The sequence below is a fragment of the Manis pentadactyla genome, chromosome 10 (assembly GCF_030020395.1).
Source record: "Manis pentadactyla isolate mManPen7 chromosome 10, mManPen7.hap1, whole genome shotgun sequence".
Classification (NCBI taxonomy): Eukaryota; Metazoa; Chordata; class Mammalia; order Pholidota; family Manidae; genus Manis; species Manis pentadactyla.
The window spans coordinates 113,608,909-113,633,609 of NC_080028.1; the positions used below are offsets into that span (position 1 = coordinate 113,608,909).

Sequence of the window (24,701 nt, forward strand, 5' to 3'; positions counted from 1 at the left end):
ATTAAGGTGTAAAAAACCAGAAAGGAACTTGAAGAATGTTAAGCTCAGAAAGTAATTTCTGCCGTCTTTCTCTTTCAGTTTCCCTTAGCTTCCTCCTTATCTCTTTCGGTTCATTTCATGTTTACTTAGCTCTTCTTTTGGCTTTTTTTGTTTCCGATTGTTTTTTTTTTTTTGGCTCACCAGTGACAGGGCCACGGAAACTCCAAAGAGGCAGACTGGAATGCCACAAGTCTGTTCTGCTTTCTGCCTCTAGACCCCAGAGTCATCCGCAGGTGAACCCGCATCCCCGCAGGGCTACCTTCCCCTGTGGCCTGTCAAGGCTACCTTCCCCTGTGGCCTGTCAATCACCCCACCAGCACTTCCCAATTCTGCCGGCGCAACCTCATTCCACTCCGCCTACCCTCTCAGCTGTCAGGAAATCCTGGAGAGGTCTTTGTCCAGGAGCCACTTGTGTTTTTAGTAAGCAGGGATTGAGCTGAGTTGGGAAATAAATAAATATGTCAAGCGAACACTTCGGGAACTTGCGCAGCGCCCTGGCTGCTGTTTCCGCTGCAGGCCAGAGGCGATGCGCCTCCACCCGCTCGCTCTCGGCTGATTAACCCCGAGAAGCTGCGCCCAAATTACTAGTTTGCAAACTGGGAGTGAGCTGGGTCCATCAGCCTCATCCTAAGGGAGGACATTGGGCAGCTGAGGAGGCTTTACGCCGGGCGAGCCGCGGGAGGAAACTCACCGAGGGCTCGGCTGTCGCGCAGCGCCGCCCTCGCCCCGGAGGCCGCGGCCACCCCGCCCCGCCCCACTCCGGCCTGTTGCTTCCCGCGCGGCTCCAGGTCGGTTTTTCCCGGCTACTCCAGGGTGACTTCCAAACTCCTGGGCCCGGGCTCTCGCCGCCTAAGTGCCTTCTGGAGCCGCGGGCGGCGATGAAGCCGTCTTGGCTGCAATGTCGCAAAGTCACGGGCGCTGGGACCCTCGGGGGGCCTCTGCCCGGGTCCGCTCCCGCCCGGGGCGCCGGCCCGGCCCGCAGGGCTTACGTGGCCCCAGGCCCGCGGGGCGCCCTCGGGGGCCACGGCTGCCGGGCACTGTCCTCGGGCGGCGGCGAGTACAAGACCCACTTCGCGGCCTCGGTGGCCGACCCCGAGAGGTTCTGGGGCAAAGCCGCGGAGCAGATCAGCTGGTACAAGCCCTGGACCAAAACGCTAGAGGACAGACACCCGCCGTCCACCAGCTGGTGAGTGGCTCCTTGGCGAATCCTGATCTCTCAACTTTTTGGCCGCCGCGGCTGGACGTCCCCTGCACCGGGATCCTGGAGTTCCATTAGGAGAGAAAATCAAGACTGGAGATGTGCTCAGGTCCTTCGGTTTGTGTTCAATGCAGTCTCATAGTCAGCTCTCTCGCTTTCTCCTGAGAAGTTCTGTGACCTGTTGTGAGCCCAGATTCCCGCAGAGCAGAGATTTCCCTGCATGAAGGGCTCTGCCTGGCCTTGGGGATGTTCAGCGGACCTAAACTAGGGTCTGTCCCGGGGGCCCTGGGTACCCACACAAACGCGGAGTAATAAACTGGGAAGTGTTACTAAGTATCCGCACTGGGGTGGACCAGCGTTGAGGAAAGACTTCAGTAATGATCACACCTAGGTAGTGTTTGGAAGGACGGGTACGGCGTATCTTCTCAAAGTCGTGAGGGACCCAGTTATTAATGACCACGAGATGAAAAACGGGTTGAATTTTGACTGTTAACTGTGATTGGGAATAATTGTGTTGGCTGGAGAGGTGGGAACAGGGGCTGGCGAGTCAGGAGCTGGATTGGGAAGGGATTTATGTGTCCTGTCAAGCAGCCTGGATTAGATTCAGAGCCCTGTTGTAGGTACGAAGCTTCAGTGTGATGTGCCCAGAAGGAATGCACGCACAGGCCAGGTAGTGCCAAAAATCATGGTAGAAATAAAGTTTTCTCTTCTAGGGTTGCAGTTTTGAGTAGTTATAAATACTATTTTTATATCAAAACGGAGATACATTGTAAAATAAACACCAAACTTGTCTTAATATAGAGAGTGAGGCACACCGTCTGGGAGAACTCAGTGTGGCTGCTCTCCGGGCAAAGCGCCTAGCTCTTCTGAGTGTGGTTACTCTATCTGCCAGCCAGTAGGGAGAGAGGTTTCCTGTAAAAGATTGAGAAACACTGCAGTAGGGTTTCCCATTTCCAAGTTCCCAGCAGTGAGACGGGGGAATGATGTGGTCAGGTTTGCGTTTGACCAATGTCTGCTTGTTGAGAGCAGAGAACCGGGAATTGGGAAGGGCAAGTTGACTGAAACCTGTTCTGTGTCACCACCATGGCCTGCCCTCCCTTGATTGTTTGGAACGGTTTACTTGGCTTTCCCTTTAAAATCTAGCACTTTTCTTCTTCCAGTTATATTATTTTCCAGTGGTGTTTGAACCTCTCATATGTGCCTGGCAGTGACCCGATCACTAGGTATATAGCAATGAGTAATATATGGCCCCAGCTTTTACGGAGTTACGGTGATTGAGAGCATCGTCTATGGAGCCAGAATACTGGGCTTGAATTCTGGCTCACAGCTGCCAGCTCTGTTCACAGGCAAGGTACTTAATCTCTCGGTGCTTCAGTTGTCTCATATATATATATATATCTGGAAATTATATCAAAATTAAATGAGCAAAGGATTAAGACCATGTCTTCAATGAAATAGACCCTGTAAATATTAGGGGAAGAAAAGTCTTGCCCTCTAATACCATAATTATTTTAGGGGCAGGAAACCCTCCTAGTGTATCTCAGATCAAAACACAGACTATTTCCTTTCCTAAGAGTGTGTTCTCAAAGTTCTGTGTCTTAAAGTGTCATGAAGTGTGGCACTGAACTTATTTGTGTGACTATTCCTCCCATAAAACCATGTGCAGAGAACTCAATTAAGAAATCATTGGGATATTCCAAGTAAAAACCATTTTTTTTTTTAGGGCCAGACATAAGGCAGTGGTGGTGACAGTGGAGGGGAAAGGACAGATTTCTAGAAGGTTATTTAGGGTCATTGAGGGGTGGGGGGAATATGGAGAATGTGGAAATCAAAATATCCATCGGACATTTAAGATCTGAAGATTTTCTAACTTTCTTCTTTAATCTCTAGTTTCTTGCCTAAATTTTCTAAAATTGTGTGCATAAAATGTTTTAATGAGAACTTTTTCAAAGAGTCCTTATAATTAAAAAAAATTCAGTACATTGTAGATCACTGACATTTGATATCATATCTGAATTCTCCATCTTTGCTCTCTTAGAACCATGTGGCCGGGCCCTCTTTAGCAGACCAGGAGGTGAAAGTGAATAAGAGATAAGTCTGTGAGTCTGTATTTATCTTAGCAGTGTAATTCAATCTTAAGACTTCTGCTTGGCAGAGCAGAACTGGGGAGGGAAGTAGAGGTAAGAGACCATACATCTAATCTTAAACCTCATGCAGTAAGTGGTTTCAATTTGAATCCATTACTACGTTGAACACCTATTTGCAGATACTCCTCATTTGTTAACAATTTTCTACAAAGCTAAACTCAAGCAAGGACAGGGTAAATGTCTTTTCTTTATTGTTTTTATATCCCTGGAGTGTAGGGCAGAGGTGACATATGAGTTTTAAAAAATAAGTCAAATAACAGGATACAAAGATTTGGTGATTTTTCTTCTGTAGTCTTTGGGAGGTGGTAAGTGGGCACGAGCACACTTGATGTGAAAGAGCTTTGCTTATTTTCTTTGAAGGTGGGATCTGGGGACCTTCAAGAAGATGCATGAGGGAGATGTTGATAGCCGACACCCCATGTAAAATGGGGAGGGGTTGCTATAGCCAATTTTGATCCCAGATGGAGCTGGCATGCGTGTAGTCAAGATCTCTGATGCCCTTTGGCTTCCCAGAGGCAAAGGGATCGCTCTTCACTATGAGTTTATTTGTGTTTCATGAAGTAAACTCCCCTCCAAATCTACAGGCCTACCAAAAGTCCCTACATATAAAAAGTAATGCATATTAGCTTTCACAATGGCATATACGTCCCAATGGTAGTTTACATTGCAGTAGTATGAACGTGGAATAGCAATCTTCACGGGTGATATACCAAAGGGAGTTTTCATTGTAGTGAATAGCCCTGTAAAATACATCTCTGGCATTGTAATTTCTGGGATCTTTGGAAAAACATGTAGGTGCTTTAGGAACTTTTGAACTGCCTTGCCTTACAGTTTATTGGTTTATTCACATTGTTGACACCTGGCTTTTGGGGCAATACAGTCTCTAATATAGAGACTTTGCTGTGGGACTGCAATCAAAGCTGAAGGAATTACAACTCCTAGGAATGTCTCCGGTCCTGGAACAACAGAATGAATGTCTGGGTTATTTTCTCCTGATGAGTTAGACATCCTGCTGCCTACCCTGAAATGGAAGTCCACCTGCCATTCTGAAGGAGTAGGCAATTCACTTCTATCACCCATTATAGTTGACTCTGCTATGTCAGTCATCACTTTATCTCTTTCTGTGGAAGCATCATCACCCCATTTTGTTATTTTTATTTAAACAACACTCAATGACAAGACTCTCACATACTACTTGATTCAGCCTTTAATATAAATAGTGACTCTAAGCTGAAAAGGAAAGGACTCCAATTAAATGTATGTTATTAAGAAATGGTTTCAGTTTGGTTAACATTTCTATAATGGAAATAGTGTAGGCTTTTTTTTGCTTTATCTCATACTTGCTAGCTATGAGATAAAGGTCGTTCAATCCCCCCAAGTCTTAACATGGCTCCTAAGAGTTAAACACATCAATCATTCACTTGCTGAGGGTGTAATACAGAGAAAATGATGGAAGGAACAGTGAAGGAACTCAGCAGACAGGAGCAGCGGAGACATACGTTAAATTATTACAAACTACTTAGAGTTGCTGTGAGTGCTGTGAAATACATGGTTAATGGGAAATTTAACATAATCTTGTCTGGAAGGATCATGGAAGGAGTCTTGAGGAAATGATGTTTAAGGTGAGATCCCAATGAGTAGGGTTTAGACATGAGAATGATGGAGGAACATTCCAGGCAGAGAAAACAGCACAGGCAAAGGCCATGAGATGAGATATTAAGTAGCTCAGTAAATTCTAGAAACTGAAAGAAAGCTGATGTGGTTGGAGCCTCAGGAACAACAGAGAAATTGTCAAGTAGTGGAAGAAAAGAGCCATATTGTGAATGGTCTTATGAGTCATGTTTAGGATTTTAAAATATTTTCCTGGCACATAACATATCACATAATAAATGACCACAACATGGATTTCCTAGTCTTCTTTCTGCACTGGAACAAGATGGCTTTGAGTTCAACAACCCAGCTCTGTGCCTGATGTAGGGCAAGCTTCAGTGTCCTCATTGGTAAAACAAGAAAAATGATAGTATCAATTTCTTAGGATTCCATAGGGAAAGAGCTGGTAAAATGCCTAGCACTGTGTCTGGCACAAAATATCTTATTGTACCATATGCACCCTTCTTCTTGTGATGACATGAGATGATGAAATGCCTGCAAATGAGAAGAAGTGAGGTGAATGACATGGGCATTGTGATGTAGTGTTGGGCTGATTGACCTTCTGACTGTTGCTCAGAGGGGGGATTGTGTGCTTCTGGACCAAGATTGACCGCGGGTTACTGAAACCATGGATAAAGGAGGACAACTGTGCTTAAATTCAGAAGGCAGTTTGAGGATGGCTTTGGAAGGCTTGGAATAGCAAGCTATGGCATTTGCATTCACTTTTTAGGCTATAGATTACAATCTGACTGTACGTCTCGCAGGTAGATTTTGTTTGACCAGGTACTGTTTTCTTTTGTTGTTGTTAAGCAGCTGTCAGCATTTAAATATTGGGAGTTTCACCTAAAGTCTGAATTTCCTTTGACAGGACCATTCTGGGGCTTCTCTTGAAAAAGAGCAGAAAATAGTTCTGGAAAACTGGAAAAAATAGTTCTTCATCTGGTATTTGAAGCTTTTCTATGAGTTTCTCATTGTTTCAAAGGTAAACTAATAAGGGAAATATAATGTGGACTTCAGGTTACCAGTGAGTAATTTAATTCCCCTACTGAATTTTGGTTCTTTGGCAAACAATTGGTCAGTCACATTAAACTGTTTGGAAAATTCAGTTTTGTCTTTTTCTTTACTCCAGATACTGTGAAATTTCCTTCACCTTTATCAGATTTTATTAAAATTGTATCTCATTCTGGTCTGAAGGTGAGAGTTTTTATCTAAAGATGAAAAGTTTGCCTCCTTTTGACAAACTCTAAATGGAATGAATTTATTCATAATATTGTACACAGTATAGGCATATTTAAAATTTAAATGATCATTTTTCATAAATACAAAATATATTTGAAGAAGATATATGGTCAGCATGAAAAATGACTCTTAGAAATACAGTCCCTCAAAATAACTGCATCAAGAAAAACCACTCTTAAAAGAGGCCTTATTTCATATTCTGAAGGTCAGCAACTCAATGCTGTGCTGTATCTAATTTTCACAGTCTGTAGTGCTTCTGACCCCTCAGGACAGAACAGAGTGAACTACAGAAATGCCGCACAATTACATAAGCAAGGATGGATTGCCTGACAAATGGCACAATCAATGAACAATGGAAATTCAATCAGCTGTGACTGATCAAGTAACTACCAGGAATGGGAGAAAATCCAAACTTAGAACCTCCTGGAATATAGCTCATTTTGCCTTTGTTCATGCCATATACTATCCGTTGAGAAAAAAAAGAACAAACAAACAAACAGAAAAGCAGTGATTGAAGTTATTTGCTGCTGCTTCAAAAAAGAAAAGAATTTCCACTTTGATAAGCAACAAACAGCGACTCTGTAAGGGAGATCGTTTTCCATTGTAGTATGACGTGGGCAAGAGAGAAGGGTGGGAGGCTGATGAATCTCTGTGATAATATATATGAATATAATAACCTCTTTGAATTACAGATGTAGGAAGAAGATCTGAGTGTGGAACTCAAATCCTTTATTTAAACTATATGGAGCTGTAAAAGCTATTTGTTTTCGCTGGTATTATAGCCAAATGACTAGGGGACAGTGAAGAGGTACTATTCTTACCCTATCTAGGAAAATTGAACTTCAAGAATTATTAGTTTGAAATGGTCCAATGGAATGTCTTAGAATTGCTTAAAAAAAAAAAAAAAAGAAGCTCTTTCAAATATTAAGCCAGAGAGGGATAGAATTTGATTTATGACTGTTAGGTTCACTAGTGGTTTTTTTACTGATTGAAATAAGAATTTCTCTAAGAGGGAGAAAAGCAGCTCCAGTACGGGGTCTTTGACCAAGAGCTCACTCTGGGCAGCAGGAATACCTTCTTCTTAGGTTTTGTTTTTAGAATAACACTTCCCAATTATGACTTTTCCGGATGTCTCCCCTAAGTGAATACATCAGTTAAGAAGAAATTTGGGGAGATTAAGAAAAAAGAAAGAATGCTCAGTGTCTACTGTAGACATGCCCAATATAGATACTTGTAAAAAGAAATTAGTAAGATAGAATGATGAAAAAAATGTATTAGCTGAAGGGACCTAAAATCAGTATTATTGACTGGTTTGCTGTGTAAGCTAAAGCACTGAAGTTTAGAAAAGTCTTCTGTACTCATCTCACTGCTTTCTCTCCCCACTTTTTCTTATTTTCATAGAGTTTCATCGATTCTCAATTGAGAGTTAAGTGCTTTTTTTAAACCACAAAAGCTCTGACTTTGCTTTGCTTCCAGCTCTCCCCACTAATCAAGGCCGAGTGAAGTTTGCCACTGTTACCAATGGGAATTTGTCAGATACCCCATGTTTGGTGGGTAGGAGAAAAACAAATCTAGGGTTATTGTTATTAGTGGAGAAAACAAAGTGGTTTCTGGGTTCACATTCCACTCTGTGAACAGTACCTTGCTCCAAACAATTACAAAACATGAACTGTGATGGATATTATTATTCAGCAACATTTGGTCTCCTCTACTTTGGAGCCCGCAGGAGGGTTGGATTTCCCCCCATAGGTGTGGTTATGTGATGAGTTTTGACTGACGCATTGGGAGGAGTGAAGGCGTCACTTCAGGACAGTACCTTTAGTTGCTAGTGCTTCTGTCCTTAGTCCTTCCTGTCTGTTCTCCTCCAGCCCTTTTGGAAGCAAAAGTCGGGGAGAAGTGGTCGGGATTGCCAAGCAAAAGTGCATAGGTGACAGTACTCTGGGGAGTCCACTTAAACCCACACTGACGTTGCACGAGTGAGAAGCATTAATTTTTGCAAGCTGAGAATGTGGCTGTTACTTTAGTGCCATCCAGTCTATCCTTACTGATTAAGAGGGAAATAACAACTTTATAGGATTCTTGGAATGATGTGTACTAATGCACGTGAGTAGTATCCAGCATATGGTAAAAACTGCTCAGCTTTATTGTATCCAAGCTTTAAGCCAGGTACAATACTGAGTGTTTTAATTTATTTAATGTTTATAACAACCCTGTGAGGTAGTGTCAGTTTTTATTCTCATTGAATGGGTATGGAAATGGAAATACAGAGTTTAAGATTCTTACCTACATTTATAAAAGTAGTAAGCAGATCTAGGATTAGAACTCAGGGAGTCTGAATTTAGAGTTTGTACTCTAAGTATTACATTGTACTGTTTCTATGATAAGTCTCAGTTAATTTAATTTTTCTTTCTTTTTGTATCACTTCTCCAATGAAACCACTCAAAGTAATTTAAAAAATATATCTACATCTCAGAAACATTTGGAACATATCCATATTAGATATGGAATAACAGATTGATTGATGCTCTTTGAAAAAATAAACTATATTTTACATTTAAAATACTTAAAATGTGTACAATACTCCTAAAGATGGGGGGAGGGAGGCTTTAATTAATTACCTACTTTAGAAATGTTTTCTGGACAGTAGAAAACAATATTAATCTCTTACAATTGCTCTGTTGGTTTTCTGTCTTAAGGAAAATCTATAATGACTATATTCATTGCTTGCAGTATGCTTTGATATTTTTATGAGAACATGGTGATAGTCTAATTAATTCATCTGATTATTAATATTTGAAAATTTTCCTTTCCTCCAATCAGTAAAACAAAATTTTAGGACTTATATGTTTATAACTGAAAGTTATCAATTTTATTTACTTTTTTATGCATTCATATATTAGATTCTTTCCTATTTTTCTTTCATTGCTTTTCATCTTGATCCTAGGGCAGATAGACAGACCTTGATAAATGGCCTTTATTAAGTGCAGAGATGAGTTTCTTAGGCATCATAATGCCTTTATTTCTCTTAGTTCTAATATAAATAATCTCCTTTTTTGAAATCCAGTACAAGTACAGTGAGTTTGGACTTTCTCACTTACCTGTGTTATTCCAGAAATGTTGCAAAACTTTGGGTAACAAATTATCTAAAAATGTGAAATGCTTCCCTTGAATGTTTAGGGACTGAGCCACAGTAAGACTTGGGCTATTTGGAGTCTGTGATAGGCTGAGAAGGAAACCTGCATGTGATTATTCTGTAGCCCATGACTGAGCTGGTCCTTTCTTTAAAGCTCGTGTACTGTCCCTTAGTAATGATAATAATAACAATAATAGCCATGGCACTACAATAACAGTTACTAATTATTGAGCACTTGCTCTGGGTCAGCTCCTGTTCTGTGCTGTGTGCTGTATGTGCATTCTTTGAAAACTTCTGATACCTTATGAAATAAGTATATTTATAAAGCATTTTTCTAATTGTGTAAACTAAAGGACAGAGAGATTACGGGACTTGTCACATAGTGGTGGGCTTAATATTTCAACCCAGTTGGGTCACATTGTAGAGTCCAATTTCTGTAATGAGTTCTAACTATACTCATTAACTTCTGTCTAGTTGTCATGTGACTGCTTAGATGTTAGGACCTAGAGGGTATGAAAGAATGAGAACAATCTTAGAATGCTAAAAAGTTTTGATCAGAGGTGTAATTTCTCTTCATTCATCATCTATGTTTCTATGTGTTTCCCATTCTCCTCTCATTTTAGAGGACTGTAAATCTTTACTGTTTTCCCAGAATCAATTTGCATGCTTTCTTAACAAATGGTTCTTTCTAAAAAAGCACATCATCTTGAATCTTATTTCCCTTTAAGTTAATTTGGCAAAATATGCTCAGTAGTTACCTCTACTGTGTCACCATACATCCGATATATAAGCTTAGACTCCACTGATAATTACTTTGACCAGTAATTTGGCAAATTGCAATGAGGCAGGAGAAGGGCAGGGATCAGGTGGCAGTCCCTTTGTTACTCCCCCGTGGCATGCACATGGCCTTGTGTTGGTCAATTGAACTGATTTTAAAACTTCACCACATACAAATTGACCTTCTTCATCCACCTCCTAAATCTGGGTTCCTATATAAATTGCAGGCAGATATTACCTGGATCACCCATCCCACCAGAACCCAAAAGGACCCATGAATCTTCTTTCTATCAAGGCATCAAAGCATTGAGACCGTCTTGTCTCCACAGGACTGAGTTTCATTATGAGGCAGTTGGGTTCCCTTTGCTCCTCGTTAGCTTCTTTATCTTTAAGTTGTAGGAGAGAATACTGTACAATCAGCATGGATTTCTGGTCATCAAGCCAAAGACACTCATGTGACAAGGAGGGAAATATTTCTGTGGTACAGACCCGGTACCCAGGGGAACACGTACTGGAAAAGTCTCTGGCGCACATCAGATTCCAAGAATTTCAGATTTAAGAATTAGATCAATATCATATTACCAGATTGTCATGTTTTGGTCATTTTTTAGAAAATATGTTAATCATATAAACACCACTGGTTAAATGTGGTAAAAGAAAGACAAGTACCATATAATTTCACTTATATGTGGAATCAAACAAACAAAATAAAAAACAAACTCAGAGATACAGAGAACAGAGGTGGTTGCTGGAGGCGAGTGAGGTAGGGGTGTGAAATGGGTTAAAAGGGTTAAAATCACAAACTTTTAGTTATAAATAAGTCATGGGACTATACAGTTTGGTGATTATAGTTAATATTGTATTACATATTTGAAAGTTGTTAAGAGAGTACATCTTAAAAGTCCTTATCACAAGAAAAAAAATTGGGAAGTATGGTGATGGATGGTAACTAGACTACTGTGGTGATCATTTCACAATGTATACAAATATCAAATCATTACTTTGTACACCTGAAACTAACATGCTGTCATTTGTCAGTTATACCTCCATTTAGAAAAAAGAAGAAAAGAAAAAGCAATAGCAATAGGGTCACTTAAAAAGTATTATTTTTCTAAGAACACACTTATGGTATAGCCACAATGATGGTAAAAATCTTAATATTTGTATTATTTGGAGTAAAAGCTGATTTTAATTTGTTAAAAGCTTGAAGTTTAAGAAAAATGTAAAACTGATTTAATTTTTTTTCTTTTTTAATGTTGGATCCTGACTGCTCAAGATCCTCTATATGTCTACTATAAACATCTCATTATTTCACCTGAATATTTCAAGATCGGTTTGAAATGTAATTTATAATTATAGGCTTAGTAGATATAATTTGGAAGTTTCTCTTAATTTAGTATATTTATAAAAGAATTAATTTTTAAATTTATGATTAGCCAAAAACACCTTTAATTAGGAAGGTTTTCTTACTAAATAATTAGTTTTTTCAAACACTGTATGTGATAGAAATAATGCTCAAATCAAAATCTCTTAAATCCTAAAAGATGATGTTGTATTGTATGTGTAGAAGTGTATGTGCGTGCACATGTGTTTTTGTGAGTGTATGTGAAAGTATTACAGGATACAAAATATATTAGGATGGTAGTGACAACAGCAGTACTACACCTTATAATAGCTCTTTAACTTCTCAATGACATTATTAAAGAAGAATTTACAGAAGGTTAAGTACCTTACTTGTGTTCACTTGTCATCCAGGTGGCAGATCTGGGATGTAGACTTTAGAGTGTATCAGCTTCCCACTGTCAAATCTCCTCTCCAATTAATCCTGTTATACCCTCATAATACCAATGCTAGATTTAAAAACAAGGGGCATATGTGCATACGCATACACACACACACATACACAAATACATGTACACACATATGTTTGTTGGGCTGTTATATTTATAAAAGTAGACTTTTTCTGGCTCTAAAATTTATTAACTCATTTGTTCATTCACTCTTCTTGTCCCTTCATCAAATGTTTATTAAATGCCATCTACAAACCAGGCCCTATTCCAGGTACCGGATGAGAGTCCAGGTAGAGTATAAATTTGGAGAACAGTTTCATACGTTAAAGGACAAAACTGTCGTAAGCTTGCTTTCATTTTCCTGTTTAATGAGAGAAGTAATCATGACCAATACAGACTACCAAGGTACTGTTTTCTGAAAATATGGGTACTAAAATCCCTTTTATTTTACAATTAAGTCTGCTCTGAATTGCCTTTGACTACTGAGGTGTGAGAATAAGTAGAGCACACAGCCTCATGTTTTGGTGAACAGTGGCCATTGTCTAACTGATGAATCCTTTAATAGATAAAAAAAAAAAACAAAGAACTTAAATTTTATTCCTTTGTGCAGCCTCTCATTTTCTACTAGAAGGGGGGAAAAGATAAACAGAAAAACAGGAATAAAGGGAAATAATGGACTTGGTTAGCACCAGCTAGCTAATGAGCTATTGGATAATTGAGCAGGCTGCGCTACATTTTATCTGCCAGTTTGTAATAGCAAGTTATATACGTCCAAGCTGTATAAATAAATGTTAATGGAAAATGTTTTATCTATGAATGTGATTTGAAGGTAGTGGGGGAATTGGTAAGGATAGAGCAAAGATATGGTTTGCAACATTCTCAGATTTGGGAGATAAGCCTGGGGAAAAAAGGCATAATAAAAATTTTGTCTACTTTGCCTAACATTTTCAATTATGCTCAGTGGTATATAGTTAGTTAAGTTAGATTTATCTTTGCAGGTCCGTCCATGTTATGTTTGTGTCTATGTGTGAGGTTTTGGTGAGAGAAGGTGAAAAGTCAAATGAGACATCATGTAGTTTAATTAAAAGAGCAGATGTTTTATAATCACAAGGCCTTCGTTTGAGACCTAAGCTTGAATTACTTTCCAATAGAATTTCTTTATTCAAAAATAATTCTGATTGAAATTTAAGTTTATGCTTTTTTCTCCCCCACAGAGCAGTATTACTTTAAATATAATTAGATAAACTCAAGGAAGCCAAAATAGGTAGCAACCCAACTATAGTTCAATATCTAAATACATTCTCAGTATACATCTTGGTTCGTATGGTGTATTTCCCTTCAGTCTTCTATATTTTTATCTTTAAAAATTTTCATTTTGGAATAATTAGACTCACAGGAAGTTGCAAAAATTGTACAAAGAGACCTTTTGTTTCTATAAAGACTCCACTTGCCCCCATGGTAATGTCTAATGTAACCACAGTACATTATCAAAACCAAAATTGACATTAGCCCAGTGCAGTTAACTGAACTGTAAGCCTTATTCACCTTCACCAGTTTTTGCATGCACTCATATTTTCTGTGTTGTATGTTGTATGTTTGACTCCCTAGGTCTCTATTTTTGTTCTTACAGAAAAAATGGTATCCTACTATTCATACTATTTGATGGCTTGCTTTTCCACTTGTTTAAGTTGTGATTTTTCCATTCCTCTTTTTTTCTATTCCATGATTTTTAATGTATGAGAAATATTTTACCATATTGGATAAATGTAAAATTATTTCACAATCCTTTCATGTTGATATTTAGGTGGTTTCTCTTTATTTGCTGTTATAAACTGGCAGATATACTTGCATCTTTGGACACAGCATTCTAAAGATTTCTTTCTCTATTCCTGTCTGTCTGTCTCTTTATTTCTCCCTTCTTTCCTTGCTCCTGAAGAAGTCTTAGAAGATTTTTGGGTCACAGAAAAAGTATACACTTTCTGATATATATTGTCGAATTTTTTCTCCAAAAAGGTGAATGAATATTGGGTATAAGACCCCACAGCCTTTTTCTTATGAAATATTTAGAGAATAAATATAAAAATTAGGTCGACAGTGACCGCTATGCTTTGTAAAACCTTGACATTGTGTCACATTTGCTTCAGATATTTTTATTTTAAGCAGTAAAACAAAATTGATACTTCCTTATAATCTCCCCCAATTACATAGTTTTTTATAGAAACAATCTCAGAATAATTTATAAGGCTCAATGGCGAGAAAAAGTTCTTAGACATTCTAAAATGACTGATTATATTCCTCCTTTTTAATAACAGCTCATATTCAATCTCTCTCTGTGGACATGGGCTAAGTGTTGGGCAGAGGGAGGTAATGTGGAGTCGGCCTTCTGGGAGCCTCAGCTGGAGAGGAGAGTTTCATCAGAACGTTGCAGGGCGTTATTCTGCATGAGAACAGCCTTAGAGAGAAATGGATAGCTCAGATGAAGATGTGGTATAAAAAAAAAAAATAGAAAGAGTCATCAAGTCCTCAGATTTAAAGCACGTCAGTTTCAGTCCTGACCTATTCATCCCCTCTCCTGGGGGAGAGAAAACCTGCCACCAGCCTGGCCGTCTCTGCTCCTGCCGGTGCTGGAGCCACTCTCTGCTCCTTCCTCTCTCTGTCCCCGTTTCCTTGCTCTTTCTTCACTTTGCTCTCATTGTTACCATTCACATTAAAGCTGAGGGACATCTTCTCTTCCCTCCCACATACACTGTAGTCACGGGAGAGTATGTATGCCTCCTCTTCTGTCCCTTCCTGCTTCTCTGGGTAGTTCTGGGGTTTTGGGGTAAAACTTGTTTGGGGACTCTGTGGGCACCCTGATCTGTAGGTCTGGTTTTCTAGGAATCTGCTCTGGCTTGGAGTTTCATTCATTTCGAGTTTATCATGACTTATTTCTCAGCTGGTTGACTGGGGACCACTGCTCCTTACTATCCTAGGTGCTTCCTTGAGAAGGGCTGATTGATGAAGTTTATTTCCCTTTAAAACTTCAAAACTTTTATTTACTTAGGGTTATATTTCAATTTTAATAAGCTTTTGTTTTTCAATTTAAATGTATTTTGATCTTATCTTTTATACTTGACCTTTAACATTAATTATAATTTTATATTTTCCTTTTTTATATTAAACCAAATTATATTTCCATTTGCTTTGGTTGTGTTTTTGTTGCATTCCTCTAGAATAAAACAAGGTAAGATGGTGTCCTCACCTTCCGCTTTGAATTTTGAATTTAACAGTCAGGCATGACTCACAACCTGAGGATCTTTGAGATCATTCATTCATGCCTTTGCTCTTCACTGACAGTGGGCTCAGTTCAGGTAACAGGTATTGATTTCTTGAAAGCCTTTCTTTCTATTCTTTTTCTTGTTGGCTACATTTCTCACCATTGGCAGTTCGCTGGTTTTAATCGGAGATGATCCGGCGGCTTGCAAATGTCTGAGCTGTCCTTTCATGTCGAAACTGGGCAATTCTGAGCTAGTGGGATGGGGCCAGGCTCTGAACTTGTGTATAAATCCTTTATACTTGTGTATAAAGGATCGGTAGGGCTAAAGAAGTCTGTCTGTGTTAGGTTTCTCTGTTAAAATAATTGTCCTGTAGAGAGATGTGCTTTCCAAGTAGTTTTACGAAAACAGTATCCCCAGTGGTTCAGTTAACATAAGATTATTCTGCCCCAAGTAAGCAATCCCCCAATTTGGAGGGTTTCCTGGAACAGTCAGTTGATACTGCTGAAAGCCAAGTATCTGTTGAATTCAGATGGGATGTTACTGTGTGAATAAAGCAATATGATGCCCTCTTAAAAATGCTTAAAGCCTTCTCTGTTTGTGTGCAATAGTAGTCTTTTGAGCTAGTCATTGCTTTTGCTCAGCGTTTACCTTCTGAGACTCTTATTTTTGTTTGTCTTAATGTGTCAGAGTATTATTTCAGTTCACATTCATTCACACTGCAGGCCATTATTTAAAAATAATTGAGCATTTGTTGTGTGCCATTAATGAGCTAGCACATGGTGTCTGCCCACAGGAAACAGTGTCTAGTGAGGGTACAAGAATACTCAAATAAGCACACAGACATGTAAAATTGGAAATTCATCACATTTTCCTTGGTGTCAGCACTGGGTTCCAGTCTACTATGTGTTACTTTTATAATTCTGGAAAGTTCTTTGACGTCTCTGAGCACTGTTTCTCAGGTGTAAAATGGAAATAACATTGTCTTCCTCAAGGGGTAGTGTGTGGATTAAATTGTTCTATGATAATCAGACTCATAACCTGACATAATATTGGTGATTTATGAAATAGTAGTTCCCTCTCCTACCTCAGAACTGTTTTTCTTTCTTAGTCCAGGTCTCCCATAAAGAGAACATGAACTTGATGCCCAGAGATGATTAAAACCTCAGTTTTATTTGATTCCTCCCTTTGACTTGTTTCTACAATAGTGTCTCCAGCCTCCAAGGTTTTCATTACTCAACCGTGACTGCCCGGACTGGATGAGTAGATCCTCACAGATTCCATTTCCTTGTTTACCTCTCAGGTCTGACCAGAAATCCATTTCTGAGGAGGCCATTCCTTTGCTTGTAACCCCGTTCACGGCTTCCCTTCCTCAGCAAGGCATTGGAGGCGTTTAGTTAACACTTGCACTGGTCTTTCTTGTCTTAGCTCATGTTATGCTCGTACCCCAGGTGCACATCTCTTACTGCAGCAGCACTAATGCACTTGCACTTCTAAAACAGAACCTGAACGTTGCCCTATTTTTGTACTCGTCCCACTTGCCATTAAACAAAACCCCAACATTGCCATTAATTTTCAGTCCCTCTTCCCTCAGTGCTTTCCCTGTTCCCCCTTCTCTTTTAATAAAAGCCAGTTGAAAGATTTGCACTGCCAAAGGGAAGCCAGGACATCCGCTTCTATTTCTGTCCTAACTTCTTGGCCATGTTGTCCATATTCCAGGCCTTTCTCTCCCTCCTACTCCTGTGTCCATGGCAAGGTGGCCTCTGTCCTCATCCCTCTACCCAAATTGCTCTCCCAAACATCATCAATACCTACTACTTCTTGTTTCGTTCAATGGACTGGCTTGAATTCCTTACCTTATTTGATCTTTCTTTAGTGTTTGACTTTGAGGACCACCTCTACCTCCTTGTGGTTCCTTACAACTGTACCATCCAATATGGTAGCTGGTAGCCACAGGTGGCTGTTTAAACTAAATTTAATTAGTATTAAATTTAAAATTCGATTCTGCTGTCCAATTAGCCATAAGTGGTTTTGAGCACTTGAATGGTGGCTAATGTGATTGAACTAAATTTAAATTATTATTTACTCTTAATTAATTTAAATTTAGCTAGCTACCCATGGCTAGTGGCTACCCTGTTAAACAGTGGAGACAGAGAACATTTCCATCATCACAGAGATTTCTATTGGACAGGGCTTTTCTAGAGCAAGGTTTGGCAATTTTTCTTTGAGGGCCCAGATAGTAAATGTGTTTGGCTTTGGAGACCTGATAGGTTCTGTGGTAACCATTCAGTTCTGCTGTTGTTGAGCAAAAGTTACCACAGAGACTATGTAAACAATTCGGTGTGGCTGTGTTTATTCACACAAATGGGTGGTGTGTCAGATTTTGCCCGTGACTATAGTTTGCTGACACCTCTATAGCCCTCATTTCTTTGATATACATTTTTTTCCATTCTCTTCTTGTTTTTCTCTAAAAACTTCCTTTTTAGGTCTTCCCTATTTCTTAGATTCCTCCCTCCTTCCCATCTATATCACCACAACAGTTCATTATTTTTAAAAATCTCTTAAAAGTTACCTTTGTGTACCTTTGTGTCCTCCAGGCCATCATACCCATTGCCCACAACTTTTGTTTTCATAACTTATCTAAGCAAGTTTCCTCTTTGGTAAATGTGTAGTAATAGTAATCGCCTGATAGGGTTATTGAAAGGAGTCAATGAAATGTGTATAAAGTTGTGTTCATGTCAAGTATAAAGTATTCTCATATTAACTTATCAACAATAGTGGTTGTGACTCAGAGCCTGACTGCCTGACATCCAATCCCAGCTTGTCACACACCAGTGTGGACTTGGGTAGGCCATTCAACCTCTCTGTACCTTGGTTTCCTCATCTGTAAAATGAGGATGATATTAGTATACATACAGAGCCCTTATGAGAATTAAATGAATTAATTTGCATTAAATGCTCATAGTATTGTCTTGGTACAGAGTAAGTGCTATGTTGTTGGTTTTATTTTATTTTCCTGGTTTTATAGGAGAGGGCAGACTTAGACATTTCACTTGCCTGTGGTCATACACTAGTAAATGACACATCTTGAGATTTGAACCCTGGTCTTTTGACCTTAAAGTACAGGCCTTTTCACAATACTACATTACTTTCAACATCCACCTGTTTTACCACATCCCTTTACTTGGAATTAGTCTCTTTTTTCTGCGCTTTCATCATACCTGGTTTGTGCCTCTGCAGGAAATTTGCAACATTTTGCTTCTTACTTACTTACTGCAAATCCATGTGCCTTTCAGAGTGTAATGCATGTTCCCAGCTATATTTTTTGCTTTCTGTCACAGTCTCAGGTCTAATCAACAACAAATTATTGTTAAATTTGTTAGACAGAAAAACTTTTGTTGAAGAGAAATGTCATTATTAGTACTTAATGTTGGGGGTTGTAATCTGCCAAAGTCTTAGATAATAATGAATTATTTATTTCTTATAAAGGTTATATGTTCATTACAATCTTAGTATAGATGTAGTATTTTAGTATGCAGATAACTAGATGTATCCATCATCTCTGAATTGTTTTCAATATATTGGCCCTGGGTTTATTTAATTCTTGAAAAAGAGCTTAAAGTTTTTTTTTGTTGTTGTTTTCTGAAATTGTGATGAAATGAAGACCCAAAAAGGAGGTCATTAAGGAAGGAAACTATAATGTGATCCAAGCAGGAACCTCCTGTCAGAAGGTAAATTGTAAGTTGGGCTTTCCAGTTACTTAGTAATAAATATATGCAGAGTAGAGAAATCAGTAGTGAGAGTACAGATAGGGTTGCAACATTGTGATTACTAAATTCATTTGTGCTGGAGGAAGATATATAGTTATTTCATGCATATTGAAACAGAGCAGTTTGTGAAAGAGTTTCATAAGCCACACTGTTGAAAGTACACTAAATTTTATTCTTGAAATTGAAAGTGGTGAAACTGAGAGGAACACTTTAGAATTTACCAATTCAACTTTTCATTGCTGGGTAACCAAATTCACAGAGTAAACGCTATCAAGTTCCCCCTCTGAAAGAAGTCATTTTCTTTTGAGTGTCAGCTTTATTTCTTCTCATAATGTTTGAAAACTGATTTAATAAATACATGCTGAAGTGTACTTTTAGCTCTGAACAAAGGAGAGGCCAGTGGCAATTGGGAACTGAGGGAGGCAGAAGAACATGTGAACGTTTGCCACTGGCTCCTTTTGGCGCCCAGAGATCATGACCCTGGAACTTTAAGAGGTCGGCAAACCTCTTAAAAATTCTGCAGACATCCACCCACATTCATTGACTTATCCCAGTGTGTGGGCCGGTTACACACTCCAGTTTCACTCATTTAATGAACAAGTCCAAAGGGCGATACAGAATGGGCCAATATCAGCTATTAGGAAAGACAGAGAAGAAGATTCAGGGTAGGCTGTGGTGAAGAAGACAGTAAATCATATTCAAGCAAGATTCCCTCCAAAGAGCTAGCTGAGCTAGATGTAAGCTAGCAGTGGTTAATGAGGAAAAGGCAAGGGAACATAGAAAATTATGTGTCAGAAGTCTAGAAGGAATTTCAAGAGCTTTCTTCTCCGTGGAGACCCTGCTGAAGACCCTCTGCTCTGCCTTGTGAGCTCAGACACTGACGGTGGTGCACCTTAACTCCTTCTCGAGAACATCTCCCATTACTGTAGTGACCATATGATTTTATACTAGTTGAGATACCTCTTGTTTTGTTTGTCCTGGAGTGTATTCCTCTGCCTCTTAAATTATGAAATATGACAGCTTTAAAGTTTGTTTGAATTTGCTAAAATTGATGGATCTTTAGACTTTGCTATCAGTCATGATGGACAAAGTTATACAGTTATGCTGCAGGAATAAACAACCCCCAAATATTCCTGGTTTAAAATAGCCCAGGTGTGTCTCATTCATGCAAGCTCATTTGGGTTACCCTTATTACCCAGGAGATTTGCTCTATGCCATCCATCCTCACTCAAGGATATCAGTTGATGGTACAGTCAGTTTTTGGAATATCACTTGTCCTTGTGGCAGCGAGAAGGAAATGTGGTAAGCATGCATTGTATCTGGAAGACTTCCTGCTTGTTATTTATGTTGAAAATGTGACCTCCCAACACCCCAGCTTTGTTGTCTTCTATTTCATATGTATATATATAAATATATGCACACACACACACATGCATATACATGCACACACATATACATGCACACACACACACTCACCTAAGTGTCAAGATGCTGGTGGCTGAATAGATCTCAGAACCCAACTAAGGATCCTATTCATTCAGCAGTGAATGCAGATTTTCATTACTAGGGTCTTTTATCCTATGATTGATTATTTAAGGAAAAAGAGGGGATTTCTAGGTGGTAATGATGTGTAGGGTTTCTAGGCCTCCTGGAAATTATATAGAGCTTTTTTCCTATTCTCCTGGTCTTAAATCTCTTAGAGGATCATTCATACACAAACTCTCCCTATTTCAGAAAGGTAGACTCTAGGCCAGTAAAAATTTGTGTGATGTGTGTGTGGGACTCTGTGTGAGGTTATGTCTTAATTATCCATCCAGATACCCATGGCCTCTTATTCCTTCCTGCTTCTAATCTTGGAGTTATTTCTGGGTTTTATTTTTTTATTTTAAGTTTATTTGGTTTATTTCAGCAACATTTTTTTTTTGGTATCATTAACCTACAATTACATGAGGGACGTTAAATTTACTAGACTCCACCCAAAATAAAGTCCTCCCCACATACCCCATTACAGTCACTGTCCATCAGTGTAGTAAGATGTTATAGAATCACTACTTGTCTTCTCTGTGTTGCACTGCCTTCCCTGTGCTCCCCCCTACATTATGTCTGCTAATCGTAATGCCCCTTCCCCCCCTTATCCCTCCCTTCCCACCCATCCTCCCCAGTCCCTTTCCCTTTGGTAACAGTGAGTCCATTCTTGGGTTCTGTGAGTCTGCTGCATTTTTGTTCCTTCAGTTTTTGCTTTGTTCTCATACTCCACAGATGAGTGAAATCATTTGATACTTGTGTTTCTCCGCCTGGCTTATTTCATTGAGCATAATACCCTCTAGCTTCATCCATGTTGTTGCAAATGGTAGGATTTGTATTCTTCTTATGGCTGAATAATATTCCATTGTGTATATGTACCACCTCTTCTTTATCCATTCATCTACTGATGGACACTTAGGTTGCTTCCATTTCTTGGCTATTGTAAATAGTGCTGCGATAAACATAGGGGTGCATCTGTCTTTTTCAAACTGGGCTGCTGCATTCTTAGGGTAAATTCCTAGGAGTGGAATTCCTGGGTCAAATGGTATTTCTATTTTTAGTTTTTTGAGGAACCTCCATACAGATTTCCACAATGGTTGAACTAATTTACATTCCCACCAGCAGTGTAGGAGGTTCCCGTTTCTCCACATCTTCGCCAACATTTGTTGTTGTTTGTCTTTTGGGTGGTGGCCATCCTTACTGGTGTGAGGTGATATCTCATTGTGGTTTTAATTTGCATTTCTCTGATGATTAGAGATGTGGAGCATCTTTTCATGTGTCTGTTGGCCATCGGAGTGTCCAGCTCCTCTACCCATTTTTTAATTGGATTTTTTGCTTTTTGTTTGTTGAGGTGCTTGAGCTCTTTATATATTTTGGATGTCAACCCTTTATCAGATCTGTCATTTATGAATATATTCTCCCATACTGTTGGATGCCTTTTTGTTCTATTGATGGTGTCCTTTGCTGTACAGAAGCTTTTCAGCTTGATAGAGTCCCACTTATTCATTTTTGCTTTTGTTTCCCTTGCCTGGGGAGACATGTTTATGAAGATGTTGCTCATGTTTATGTCCAAGAGATTTTTGCCTATGCTTTTTTCTAAGAGTTTTATGGTTTCATAACTTACATTCAGGTCTTTGATCCATTTTGAATTTACTTTTGTGTATGGGGTTAGTTAGTCAATGATCCAGTTTCATTCTCTTACATGTAGGTGTCCAATTTTGCCAACACCAGCTGTTGAAGAGGCTGTCATTTCCCCATTGTATGTCCATGGCTCCTTTATCATATATTAATTGACCATATATGTTTGGGTTAATGTCTGGACTCTCTATTCTGTTCCACTAGTCTGTGGGTCTGTTCTTGTGCCAGTACCAAATTGTCTTGATTACTGTGGCTTTGCAGTAGAGCTTGATTTCTGGGTTTTATTGAGAGTATTTTTGGTGAGTCTTCTTATTATCTGTTAGAGTTTTTAGGTTCCTCATGAATGTGTTCATGGTATGGTTGTATAAATTTTTCTACACCTTATTTTATTTATTTTATTTTAACTTGACAGTATATAAAATGTCATAAAAAAATTTTCATATCAGTAAACTTGGATACACCATGTTTCATGTGACTTTTAGATTTAGCACTTATTCACCTACTGTCTGCTTTATATATTCCGAAAATTTGCCATGGTTCTGATCTGGTGGCAGCACCATTTCTAGGGGTTCCACTATTGCTATCAATTTAATTCCAGTTTTGTGCTTTTTTTCTGTTATTCCAGTGGCCTATGGAGGACATTCTGATTACTTGCCATTTTTTTCAGAAGGCATTTGGGACAGGGATGGTGTAAGATAAAGAATATGAAGTTTTTTACTTCCTTCAATGGAACTGAAAGCTGTCTGAATTTAAAAAGAGAGCTACTCACAAGACTTCAGTGACAGAACATTCCAGTAATTATATCTAGAAACTATATAGCCCTGATAAAGACCCTGAAATATATATATACAAGATGCTAATACTTATATATAAGATGCTAATACATGTAGGAAGAATGGAGTATCACTAATGAATGAAGACAGTAAGGATTGATCAAAAAATGATGCTTAGAAAATTGACTACTGATAAATAAACATATAATTGTATTGCCACATCATAATATATATGCACATATCATACAATGCATATGTGTAATATATAACATATAACACATCATACATGCAGATTTTATACATAGAATAATTATTGGCACATTTAGGAGGCTGTGTAAAAAATGAAACTAGGAGAGAGTAGTATGAACTATTTGAGAAGAAAAAATTGCAAGAAAAATGATAAATTTATTTGACTACATACAAATTTAAAATACTTTATGTCAGGAAATTAAGATTTGTGAATAAGCAGAAAATAATTAGTAACTTTGTCAGACTTAAGTTCAATGTCATATATAAAGAACTTTTAGAAATGGTAGAATATTGTACTTAATACTAGGAATGAAATAAACCGACATTAAAACTATTTCCACTTCTCAAATTGAAGAAGGTTGTGAACAATCTGTGTTTAGATGAGTGTGATAAAATGGACTTTCAAATAATGCTGATGGCAATATAAATTAATTCAATATTACCAGGAAGCAATTTGGTTATTTGATTTGTGTGTGTGTGTGTGTGTGTGTGTATGTGACTGTTTTTCATTATATCTGCAGGTGAGACTTTTATAATGTGACCAGTATTTCTCTACAAGAAACACCATCCCAGAATCATTCAATATAATGACAGTATTGTGAAAGGCAATTTGCAGCAATGCAGGATTGACTTTATTATTGAATAGCCAGTGAAGTCAATATTATGCCATCATTAAATGTGTTTTTTTTCAAGAATTTTTCAGGCCCTTGGAAAAAAAGCTCATAATGCAATCTCAAATACAGAGGCAAAATATTTACATGTAGAAAAAAATAGAAGAAAATCTCAAGTATATATTCTATAGTGAGTTTTCTACAGTGAGTATTAATTATTTTAATAATCTATAAAGACAGCCATTTAAAGCCTGCTCATGAATTTAGAAGGGACAGTGAAGAGACAGCACATAGAAGACATTCAGTTGACCTTCACTGAAATGATTTGATTTAAAATTAAGTAAGAATCTTTTCATAGGAGAAAAATCAAATCTTTGAGCTGAGAGACCCCTTGCAGGCCACTTGGTCCAGTCATCCACCATAACCCAATTTTTAAGTTCAGCCAATTTATAGTGGTGTGTTCATTACCTCTAACATCCTCTTGAGCCATGCCAATTTGTTACCCTTGCCACGATTCTTGCTTAACCTGCTCTCAGACCCTTCCCTCTGTTGGAATTTCCTTTTTACCTGTCCCCTAGGGTACCCTTACAACGTTTTTAAGTTTCTTTAATGGTATCCTTAAAAAGGAACATTTTAGGGTGCTAGTAATTTAAATATTAAACTGTCCAAAATTTGCAAACAGCTGAAAAAAGTCTGAAGTTCTTGGAGTGTTGCCTGTAGAGGTAATGTTGTATGATGCCTAGGGGCCTGTTTCTGTCATTAGGCCGCCTTGAGAGAGTCACCATCAGCTGTGTTTCCTCACATGTGAAAGGGGGTCTGTCATAGGGCCTGCCCTACTGCGGTCCTTTCTCTGCATCTGAGTCTATTTCTGTTTGGTTTGTTCTTTCCATTTTTCAAAATCCACCTCTA

General features: G+C 38.6%; 1 protein-coding gene across 4 annotated transcripts in view; it reads left to right on the top strand.

The window, feature by feature from the left end:
* The first annotated feature begins 862 nt into the window (after positions 1–862).
* The window catches only part of ACSS3 (acyl-CoA synthetase short chain family member 3), a 166,424-nt gene continuing 142,585 nt past the window's right edge, over positions 863–24,701 (top strand). For 2 of the 4 annotated variants that reach the window (XM_036912371.2, XM_036912372.2), the window contains exon 1: positions 863–1,225. In XM_036912371.2, the coding sequence (XP_036768266.1) occupies positions 918–1,225 (308 nt within the window). In that variant the 5' untranslated portion in view covers positions 863–917. Of the gene's footprint in view, positions 1,226–1,323; positions 1,347–3,275; positions 3,337–24,701 lie in introns of those variants that run through there. The other 2 variants (XM_036912373.2, XM_036912374.2) reach the window with 2 other exon arrangements.